This window comes from Rhinoraja longicauda, chromosome 13 (genome assembly GCF_053455715.1).
Source record: "Rhinoraja longicauda isolate Sanriku21f chromosome 13, sRhiLon1.1, whole genome shotgun sequence".
NCBI lineage: Eukaryota > Metazoa > Chordata > Chondrichthyes > Rajiformes > Arhynchobatidae > Rhinoraja > Rhinoraja longicauda.
Window position 1 is genome coordinate 43,666,181 of NC_135965.1, and position 12,054 is coordinate 43,678,234.

At 44.8% G+C, this 12,054-nt stretch overlaps 1 protein-coding gene across 1 annotated transcript in view; it reads right to left on the reverse strand.

The window, feature by feature from the left end:
* Positions 1-7,918, reverse strand: part of ppm1lb (protein phosphatase, Mg2+/Mn2+ dependent, 1Lb) — a 119,594-nt gene extending 111,676 nt beyond the window's left edge. The window contains exons 1-2 of the mRNA XM_078410866.1: positions 7,757-7,918; positions 6,912-7,273 (exon numbers count right to left, since the gene is read on the reverse strand). Of these exons, the coding sequence (XP_078266992.1) occupies positions 6,912-7,273; positions 7,757-7,808 (414 nt within the window). The 5' untranslated portion in view covers positions 7,809-7,918. The remainder of the gene's footprint in view (positions 1-6,911; positions 7,274-7,756) is intronic.
* Positions 7,919-12,054: the final 4,136 nt, after the last annotated feature.

The following is a 12,054-nucleotide window of genomic DNA, read 5'->3' on the forward strand; positions in this document are numbered from 1 at the left end:
TCACCAGGTACAAATCGTTTCTGCTCTAGAGAAAATAAAGTTACTAAATTGACCTTGGGAATTCGGAATTCTTCTTAATAGCAAAATCAGGAATTCTTCTTAACAGAAAGTAAACCTTTAGTTCTTTTTTTTTAAAGATCGCCCAGAGTCACAGAGATATACAAGTTGAACAGCCGAGCAATTTGCACTAGCCCGCGCCTGGCCCATATTCCTCCAAACCTTTCCTATTATCCATGTACACAAGGGGGGATTTGCAATTGTTTCGCAATATCAACCATTGCATGTTCACATATGTAATATGCAGCAATATTGGCCCTTGTGATATAAATTCAATTTATCACAAAGCAAATGGAATCTGCTCATTCTATCTATAAAACATCTCAATCTGGTGCATTCTCCTTTCCTGGAGCTTCAAATGCCAACCTCTGGAGGTAAAAAAAGTCAAAATAGAGAAGAGTGGGCAGGTTCGGGCAACGCAGAGAAATTCTGAACAGCGATCATGAGACACTGTCTGATCTGCTGAATGGCGATTTGTGTTTCTATTTCAGCCTCCTAGCATCTGCAGTTTTTCTTTCCCCTTGTCTATTGAAAATTCCTCTCGGATTGCAGCAATTAATCCCACGCAACTGCATAGTTCCTATTTATTTTTTCACTCGCGTTCTTTCGACTGTCTTTCTAATCTATTCTTAAATGTGGACACTATCCCAATCATGATCTATACAGAATATCTGACTTTGCTGCTGTTGTCGTATTCAACATGCTGGTAATCGATTGCGTACTCCCAGCCCGTTTAATCCACAAATTTAAACACCTATTACCCCACCCGTACTCTTGCAATGAAAAACACAACATCATTGTATATATAAACAAAATGGAAAATGCTCAGTAAATTAGGCAACGCCTGAGAAGAGTGAAACGGATCACGCTTCAGGTCCCTAATGCTTCTCTGGAATTGGGAGATGTTAGAAATAAAATAAGTCTAAAATTGCAGAGTAAAGAGAGAAGGGCAGAAATGTACAATGGGGGCAAGTCTATGATAGGGTAGAGACCAGGAAAGGCTACTCAAGTGTGTAGGAAGCAATTACAGATTCTGAAAGTAGACACAAAATGGTGGAGTAACTCAGCGAGTCAGGCAGCATCTCAGGAGAAAAGGAACAGGCGATGTTTCGGGTCAAGACTCTTCTTCGGTCTGAGAGTAAGAGGAGAGGAAAACTAGAGGTATGAAAGGTTCAGAACAAATATCAGTGAGAGAGGGTGTTGCAGAACTCCCGGAGAGAGGAGAACTTCTTCAAAGTATGCATTGCTTGAGGAGATTTCGCAGTGGAGACAGACAAAATGTGTAGATGATGGCGCTAACTCAAAGAAACGGTAAAGGATCGCGACAAGCAAAAGATGGCCCTGGAAGTGGTGGAGGGGCATTGAAACTCGGAATCACCAAGAGAGAAGGATTGGAACAGAATGCAGGATAAATAATTTGCAAAATTGATTATCTGAGATTGGCGAATTCAATATTGAGTTAGGAAGATGTGGCACTGTTATGTTTAGCTTCCCGTGGACTTTATTGAAACAAGTGACCAAAAATGAAAGGTCAGATTGGAAGTGGGATACCGTGTTCAGAGGAAGGCAGAGGGAAACTCTGAAGATAGACACAAAATGGGTGATGTTTCGGGTCGGCACCCTTCTTCAGACCAGTCTCAACCCGAAACGTCACCCATTCCTTCTCTCCAGAGATGTTGCCTGTCCCGCTGAGTTCTCCAGCTTTTTGTGTCTATCTTCGGTTTAAACCAGCATCTGTAGTTCCTTCCTACACAAAGGGTAACTCTGGGTCAGCTTTGTGGATTGAAGGTATTCCTTTGTGGATCGAAGGAATAAAGTCCTAGCCTGCTCAAGCTCTCCCCATAGCTCAGTCCCTCGAGTCCTGGCAACATCCTAGTAAATCATCTCTGAACATTTTCAAGCTTGACAACATCTTTGATCATTCCCCCATCCCTAAAGACCACTGCACTTGTGTAGAGAAACCTGCATTGCCAGCAGCAATTGCAGCGTTTTAACTCTCCTCCTCTGACAAACCTAACCTTCTGTTCTCCCCACCCCATCCACGCCGCACACTCCCTTTCCTTTCTCATGTAACGTGTCTTATTTGGCTGCGAGTCTTCGGCGAGGAGGCTGAGGTGAGGAGGATACGCTTGTTTTTAAGCCTGATTTGTTTTTGACACTAAAGTAATGGCGGACAAGTTGGTACAGTGTGTTTCCTGCAGGATGTGGGAAGGTTGGGACACCGCTGGAGCTTCTGGGAGCTACACCTGCAAGAACTGTGTCCAGGTGCAGCTCCTGAATGGACGTGTGGTGGAGTTGGAAAAGCAGCTGGATGACCTCAGGGCCATCCGGGAATGCGAGAGTTTCCTGGACAGGACCTACTGTGAGGCTGTCACGCCAAGGGTCCAGGCCAAGCGAAGGTGGGAGACTGTTTCAAAGGGGAGTAAGCATGGACTACAATTGGCTGTGCCTATTGCAAACAGGTACACCCTCTTGGGAGCTGTCGGGGCAGAAGACGCTTCCAGTCCGAGCGGCGGACAGGTCGGTGGCTCTAACCCAGGCAAGGAGACCCGTCCGGGGAGACCGAAGTCGGGAAGAGCCATAGTAGTGGGTGACTCCATTGTCCCGAGGTACGGACAGTAGATTCTGTGGCGGCAGGCGGGACTCGAGGATGGTCTGTTACTTCCCTGGTGCCAGGGTTCAAGACATCACAGAGCGGCTTCAGAACATCCTAGCGAGGGAAGGCGATCAACCGGACGTAGTTGTGCACGTGGGCACAAACGGCGTCGGGAGGAAGAGGAAGGAGATACTGCGACGTGAGTTTAGAGAGTTGGGAAGCAGACTGAGAAGTAGGACGTCGAAGGTGGTTATCTCTGGACTGCTTCCTGTACCTCGTGCTAGTGAGGGCAGGAACAGAGAGATCGGGGATATGAATCTATGGCTGTGGGAGCAGGGATTTAGTTTTCTAGACAACTGGGATCTCTTCTGGGGTAGGGGTGACCTGTACAAAAGGGATGGGTTACACCTTAACAGCAGGGGGACCAACATTCTGGCAGGCAGGTTTGCTGGTGTCACACGTGTGGGTTTAAACTAAGTAGTGGGGGGGAGGGGTTGACAAATTGGGAATATGAAGATGGAGTTAAAGGGGAAGCGAATACAGGAGAAATTGCAAAGGACTCTAGAATAAATGGGAAGGAAAGTTCTAGATGGGATAAGAGAGTAAGGTCAGGGCCAATGGTGACCGGTGTGAGAGGGGAGGTGAATACCGAAGTTAAAGTGTTGTATTTAAATGCGCAGTATAAAAAATAAAGTGGATGAGCTTGAGGCTCAGTTAGACATTGGCAAGTACGATGTTGTGGGAATTACAGAAACATGGCTACAAGAGGACCAGGGCTGGGAACTGAATATTCAGGCGTATACAACCTATCGAAAAGACAGACAGGTGGGCAGAGGGGGTGGGGTTGCTCTGTTGGTAAGAAATGATATTTACTCTCTTGCAAGGGGTGACATAGAATCAGGAGATGTAGAATCAGTATGGATAGAAATGAGAAATTGTAAGGGTAAAAAGACCCTAATGGGAGTTATCTACAGGCCCCCAAACAGTAGCCTCGACATAGGGTGCAAGTTGAATCAAGAGCTAAAATTGCAATGTTGAAAATGTAATGCTACGGTGGTTATGGGAGATTTCAACATGCAGGCAGACTGGGAAAATCAGGTTGGTACTGGACCCCAGGAAAGGGTGTTTGTGGAGTGCCTCCGAGATGGATTCTTAGAACAGCTTGTACTGGAGCCTACCAGGGAGAAGGCAATTCTGGATTTAGTGTTGAGTAATGAACCTGATTTGATAAGGGAACTCAAGGTAAAAGAGGCATTAGGATGCAGTGATCACAATATGATAAGTTTTAATCTACAAATTGAGAGGGAGAAGGGAAAATTGGAAGTGTCAGTATTACAGTATAGCAAAAGGGATTACAGAGGCATGAGGCAGGAGCTGGCCAGATTTGACTGGAAGGAGACCCAAGCAATGGCAGGTATTCCTGGGAATAATGCAGAAGTTGCGGCACGGTAGCGCAGCGGTAGAGTTGCTGCTTTACAGCGAATGCAGCGCCGGAGACTCAGGTTCGATCCTGACTACGGGTACTGCACTGTAAGGAGTTTGTACGTTCTCCCCGTGACCTGCGTGGGTTTTCTCCGAGATCTTCGGTTTCCTCCCACACTCCAAAGACGTACAGGTATGTAGGTTAATTGGCTGGGTAAATGTAAAAATTGTCCCTAGTGGGTGTAGGATAGTGTTAATGTACGGGGATCACTGGGCGGCACGGACTTGGTGGGCCGAAAAGGCCTGTTTCCGGCTGTATATATATGATATGATATGATATGATAAGTTGCAGGATCAATTCATCCCAAAGAGGAGGAAAGATTCTAAGGGGAGTAAGAGGCACCCGTGGCTGACAGGGGCAGTCTAGGACAGCATAAAAATAAAAGAGAATAAGTATAACATAGCAAAGAAGAGTGGGAAGCCAGAGGATTCGGACTCTTTTAAAGAGCAACAGAAGATAACTAAAAAGGCAATACGGGAGAAAAGATGAGGTACGAAGGTAAGCTGGCCAATAATATAAAGGAGGATAGTAAAAGCTTTTTTATGTATGTAAAGAGGAAAAAAATAGTTAAGGCAAATGTGGGTCCCTTGAAGACAGAAGCAGGGGAATTTATTACGGGGAACAAGGAAATGGCAGACGAGTTGAACAGGTACTTTATCTGTCTTCACTAAGGAAGATACAAACAATCTCCCAGATGTTCTAGTGGCAAGAGATCCTAGGGTGACGGAGGAACTGAAGGAAATTCACATTAGGCAGGAAATGGTGTTGGGTAGACAGATGGGACTGAAGGCTGATAAATCCCCAGGGCCTGATGGTCTGCATCCCAAGGTACTTAAGGAGGTGGCTCCAGAAATCATGGACGCATTGGTGATCATTTTCCAATGTTCTATAGATTCAGGATCAGTTCCGGTGGATTGGAGGGTAGCTAATGTTATCCCACTTTTTAAGAAAGGAGGGAGAGAGAAAACAGGAAATTATAGACCAGTAAGTCTGACATCAGTGGTGGGGAAGATGCTGGAGTCAATTATAAAAGATGAAATTGCGGGGCATTTGGATAGGAGTAACAGGATCGTTCTGAGTCAGTATGGATTTACAAAGGGGAAATCATGCTTGACTAATCTTCTTGAATTTTTTGAGGATGTAACTAGGAAAATGTACAGGGGAGAGCCGGTGGATGTAGTGTACCTTGACTTTCAGGAGCAAAGAGGTCCTTCTACAGTTGTACAGGGCCCCAGTGAGACCGCACCTGGAGTACTGTGTGCAGTTTTGGTCTCCAAATTTGAGGAAGGATATTCTTGCTATTGAGGGCGTGCAGCGTAGGTTTACTAGGTTAATTCCCAGAATGGCGAGACTGTCGTATGTTGAAAGACTGGAGCGACTAGGCTTATATACACTGGAATTTAGAAGGATGAGAGGGGATCTTATTGGACACGTTAGAGGCAGGAAACATGTTCCCAATGTTGGGGGAGTCCAGAACCAGGGGCCACAGTTTAAGAATAAGGGGTATTTAGAACAGAGATGAGGAAAAACATTTTCAGTCAGAGAGTTGTAAATCTGTGGAATTCTCTGCCTCAGAAGGCAGTGGAGGCCAGTTCTCTGGATGCTTTCAAGAGAGAGCTAGAAAGAGCTCTTAAGGATAGCGGAGTCAGGGGGTATGGGGAGAAGGCAGGAACGGGGTACTGATTGAGAATGATCAGCCATGATCACATTGAATGGTGGTGCTGGCTCGAAGGGCCGAATGGCCTACTCCTGCACCTATTGTCTATTATTTCTAACTTTTCCCAGTTCAGTCATTCTCCTGAAATGTCAACTCTCTTTCTCCACAAGCGCTGACTGGTGTGCCAAGATTTTGTTTCTGTTTCAGTTTTCAGCATCTTGTATTCTTACAACTACAGCTTTCTTTGTGTCTGCATTTCACCTTCACAGGTAGCATCCCAACAAACCCAAGCTTTTTTCTTCTTATTCCAGTTGCCCAACGAGCTTCTAATGCTGAAGGAATCAACACTACACGGCCATCCAACTGTGACCTTCATGAATTTATACAATGTCTATTTAACTCCTGATAATGGACCCGATATACTTGTGTGCGACTGTTGAACTATTCCTGTAATCTTCTAAGCACTTGTGTATTTGAGCTGTTTTAACGTCGTGTGGAATCGAATGCCCAAATCTTGCTCTTCCTCACTTCTTCCAGTCAAATAATAATGCCTAATGCCTAACCGTAATGTTTTTTTTAACCGTACGTTCACAGCACAGCAAATTGGATTACTTAAGAGATGCGTTCTACTTCGCGAGTCCAAATGCTAGAACAATGTTTTCCTCTTTATTTGGTCTGTGAATTCACACTCCATCTCATTAAACAGAGCACACTGGTGCCGGTATATTAATCAAACGTGAGAAAGACCAATAGCACAACAACAATAACAATGCAATAACAATGCCAAGTATCGAGAACAAGCTTCAACTTGTGTTCTTTCACACCGTAATTCCCATTTACAACATTTTAAACACACTTGTGTGTGCCGGTTTCCTCTGTGTCTCAGATCAATTTACTGGCGACCTTAGTTCTTAGGAAAACAGTAACGTTATATGAAGTGGGTTTGTCACAACTCCCCGAACGCATAAACTTCATACCCATAGTCCTGTTGTTTCATCGGCGTTTAGTACTTCAGTGAAACGTTCTTCCTCGTCCTCAAATACTAGATTTATTGTTATGTTTTTGACATTGGCAGAAAACAACAACCAAACACACAACGCAAATATGTGTGGACTCACCTCTCCTCCGTGACCATCAAAGATCCCGAAAATGGAAGGGTGACTTTTGTTGACCAGATCGGTGAGGACTTCGAATCGATCCTCCATGTGATCCCGCCTGCCTTGGATGGAATAAACGGCCACGTTGTTGTTCTTGAACTCCCAGGTTTTGGAAAACTCCGCTTCCAGCACGTCCAGTCCCCCGAAACGATCGTTCTGGATTATTTCCACCACTTTCCCTTTCATCATCTTCACCGCATTCTGGCTGGATTTCACTATGGTCTTCACTTCGTCCGTGTGGAAGAAATAACTCCACAGAGCCAGGCTGATGCACAGCAGGAACAAAGTTTCCGGCCTCAGTAGAAAATAGCGCATGATGCGGCCTAAGAGAGACAACAGAGTCATTGTGTCTTCTATCATTTATTCTACCAAAACTTGAAGGGAATGGCAGGAGGATCAACAATGCACCATCCCCGACCCACCGCACTGGAAAAGGCAGTGACTGTGACTGTGTCTGTCTCTCTGCCTGGCGCTGGCGCTGGGTTTCACGCACACATTGATACATTCATTGATACATTAATTGATACATTCAGTGTGATGGGGAGGGCGCGGGCGCTGCTGCTGCTGTGTGTGTCTGACAGCGGCCCCACGCCGCCTGCACTGCTCCCCCGGGTCCCTCCGCCGACCCCCCTCCTCACTCACTCACTCTCTCACCCACCCGCACGATCTGCCGCATTCCCACTGCGGGAACAGCGCATCGCCGGCAGCAGCAGCAGGAGGGGGGGGGGCACACCTCTCTCCCTCCCTCCCTCCTCACAACCTTCACGCCGCGACCCGCGCCTCTCCCACCCCCACCCCCCCTCTACCGTCTTGGTGCAGAAGGTGGCGGCGCCCCCGGCTGAACAACCGGGCGGGCATTGAGTTTGTGTCGGGGTTGGCGGCGCCGTCCCCTTCCCCCTTGGTCTTTGGTAGATCCTGCTCCGCACGGAAGGCCGGGAGGATCAAAACTCAAGCGCTGTCGAAATGCGCTCTGCTCTCGACAAGATGCAGTGACAGTGACAGGCGCGCTTCACGCCGGCTGGGCGGCACTCAGTGCACGGGAACGTCCAGCGTGGGAAGGAACTGCAGATGCTGGTTTAAACCCAAGACCGACACCATAAGTTGTGAATCTGTGGAATTATCTGCCTCAGAAGGCAGTGGAGGCCAATTCTCTGAATGCATTCAAGAGAGAGATAGATAGAGCTCTTAATGACAGCTGTCAGGGGATATGGGGAGAAGGCAGGGACGGGGTACTGATTGAGAATGATCAGCCATGATCACATTGAATGTCTGAAGAAGGGTCTCGACCCGAAACGTCGCCCATTCCTTCTCTCCTGAGATGCTGCCTGACCTGCTGAGTTACTCCAGCATTTTGTGAATTAATACCTTCGATTTGTACCAGCATCTGCAGTTATTTTCTTACACATTTAATGGTGGTGCTGGCTCGAAGGGCCGAATGGCCAACTCCTGCACCTATTGTCTATTGTCTATAAGCTGGAGTAACTCAGCGGGACAGGCAGCATCTCTGGAGAGAAGGAATGTGTCGAGACCCTTCTTCAGACTCTCTTAGAAGGAGAGTTTAGTCTCTCCTTAAACGACTTTGTTACTGTTCCTTCGCGGGTCAGGCAGCATCTCAGGAGAGAAGGAATGGGTGACGTTTCGGGTCGAGACCCTTCTTCAGACTGAAGAAGGGGCTCGACCCGAAACGTCACCCATTCCCTTCTTTCCTGAAATGCTGCCTGACCCGCTGAGTTACTCTAGCATTTTGTGATACCTTCGATTTGAACCAGCATCTGCAGTTATTTTCCTACACACATTGTTACTGTTCCTTTGTGCATTGCAAACAGTCCTCTACACAGATTCCACACTGTCTTTAGCTCTTATCACAGAGACCTTTTGTTTAGCTATTTCGGATTTGGGAAGATAATTCTAGTCCTTTCTTAAATTACTTTGTTAAATAAATGTCTTACAATTTAAACATGTTTTCTGAGTAAACTCTCATGCACTGACCCTCTCAGTCAAGAGTAAATGTACTGAACGCTACACAATCTTAAACACTGATATAAATCAGTTTATACATTTATAAATTAGCAACAAAGCCAATTTATTAACATTGATTATTTTTCGTGGAGATTATAAATCCTAATGTTCTTATGGATCAGCATTTTTAAAAGTAAATAAAATAGTTGAATCAAAATAATTCAGCTCTATGTGTTTTTTATTGTAAACTAGCATCTGCAGCTCCTTGTTTCTCCGAATTGAAAAAAACCCAAATACATTATAACAGTATTAATTGAAAACATTTCATATTGCCAAACATTTCCCAGGAATGGGTCGAGACCCTTCTTCAGACTGGTTAGGGATAAGGGAAACGAAAGATATAAGTTGCTGCACATATCTCGTTGGAGAGAGGAGAACTTCCTTGAGGAGATTTTGCAGTGGGGCAGACGAAATGTGTAAGAAGGAACTGCAGATGCTACTTTAAAGAAGATGCCTACTTTGAAGAGGTTCTCTTCCTCTCTCCGACGAGAGTTCTGCAACATCCTAAATCTCTCGTTTCCCTTATCCCTAACCAGTCTGAAGAAAGGTCTCAACCCGAAACGTCACCCATTCCCTCTCTCCAGAGATGCTGCCTGTCCCGCTGAGTTACTCCAGCTTTTTGTGTCTACCTCTGGTTTAAACCAGCATCTGCAGTTCCTTCTAGCACAAAACAATAACTATTCCTGAAGTAACTGTTTTTGAACTCTGATTAGTTCCTTCCCCGACCACCAAGAACAAAATATGTATCAACATTTTTGGTCTCATTGGAAAATATTTACCAAAAAGTGGTAATTAATTTTAAATATCATAATCATTATTGGGTTAATTATAATACCCCAAAGTATTTATTCGGTGGCATGAATGTGGATTTTTGTGGATTTTAATGCATGAAAATGTGTACAACTGGATTCATCACAATTGGCATGGATCGTGAACAGATTGGAAGGTGAGAACTTGGCAGGAGTGAAAATTCACTGGAGAAATGCTGGCCTTGTTCACCTCCAACTCAACATTATGAGTGGAGTCACAGAACCCCATGATTCCAAATTTGTAGATAACCAATATATAATTCCTTTTGTTTAGTGATTACAATGGTTCTTACATTAAGGGACAAGTGGGAAAATAACTGCCCAATTAGAATTGCAGGCCTGATTTAGAGCAAGTTTATTTAAGGAGACACTAGAAATTGCAGATGCAGGAATCTTGAGTAGGTGCTGGAGAGACTCAATGGGCCAGGCAGCATCTGTGGAGGAAATGGACAGACATTTCGGGTCTGGACCCTTTTTCAGATTGATTGGACTCACTTTCAGGGTGGCATAGTGGCACAGCTGGTGGAGCTCTGGACCCAGGTTCACTCCTAACCTCAGGTGCTGTCAGTGTGGAGCTTGCACATTCTCCCTGTGACCGTGTAGGTTTCCTCTGGGTGCCCAGGTCTCCTCGCACATCCCAAAGGCATGTGGGGTTGTAGGTTAATTGGCCTCTGTAAATCACCCCTAGTGTGTAGGCAGTGGATGAGAAAAGTGGGATAATATAGAACTAGTGTGAATGAGTGATCGATGGTCGACATATACTTGATGGGCCAAAGTGCCTGTTTCCATGCTGCATCTCGAAACTGAACAACTGCAGGAGGAGGGGATTCAGATAGCTGTTTCATTGGCAAAGTGCTTTGGCAGTAGGGGCATGTACAAATTGGGTGTATTGTACCTTAACAAAGCTGGAAACATGACACTAATGAGGGGAACATTGTGCAAAGGGGAAAAGTTCAAACTCCTTTGATAGAGAATTGGCCATTGGATATAGAATCATCAAGGTGCTGAAAGAACTATTCAAGAGAATTTGTTAGAATAATGCAAGGCTACACTTGATCACGAAAAATACAGAGGTCTTAGATCTGGAATGTGTCTGTGCAGATGCCGAGTTTGATTAATAGACAGGTAAGCCACAAGTGAAAATACTAATGCAGCAACATGTTTGCAATTGTGGTAAAGGGACAAGTATATGGTTGATATTGGTAGTAGTTTAGTTTAGTTTATTACTTTCATGTTCTGAGGTACAGTGAAAAGCATTTTTGTTGCGTTATCCAGTCAGTGAAAAGACTATATATTATTTCAATGAAGCCGTCCACAATGTCCAGATACAGGATGAAGGATATAACATTTGGTGAAAGATAAAGTCCAGTAAAGTCCGATTAAAGATAGTTCGAAGGTCTCCAATGAGGTAGATGTGAGGTCAGGACAACTGTCTAGTTGGTGAGAGGATGGTTCAGTATAAAGTATTCAGCAGAGAAATGGAAAGAGAAATAGGAGGAGAGGTAGCAGTTTTAAGGGAAAACAATATTAATCTGAAAGAGGACAATAGAGTTCAAAAATGGAATCCACTTTGATGGAATGGTGGAAAAGTAGTGAAAATAATCTGCTACATTTTATATCAAATTAGAGGGAAAAACATGGGAGTGTGAAAAACCTGAAAACTGCTGAAGGAACTAAGACAACATCTTGGAAATGGGCAGTCAACGTTTTAGGTGGAGACCCTTTATCTAGATTCCAGACGAAGGGTCTCGACCTGAAACGCTGACTGTCCATTTCCCTCCACAGATGCTGTCTGACCTGCTTAGTTTTCCTTACATGACAGTGGTAACTGGGGAGGCAAAGACCCAAACTTGCAATATCCCCTCAGATACAGAGCTGAGGTTACATTAAAAGAATCCCAGAACTTTTATCAGACTGAAGGGAGCCTTTCAACCTATTGTTTGTGCTTTTCAAAAAGGCACTACACGGCTTAATTCCATCTTTCAGTACTAGCTCTGTAGTCTTTCAGGTCATTGTGCTTCGAGTAATAATCCAAGTACATGTCGATGAAAGCTTCTGACTCTGTCACTCTCCATGCAGGGAGTTTCAAAGATCCGCCTTCTGGGCAAAAATAAAACATACTCCCTTTTCTAATCTTTCTATCAATCCCTCTGTGTCAATGGCCCTTTCTTTTAAAATTTATGCAATGGGGAACAGATCATTCCTATTTACAGCATCCGAAAATCCGGTACCCCTCAAAATTTTATACTTCTCAATTTAGTCTCTCAGCCGCCAAA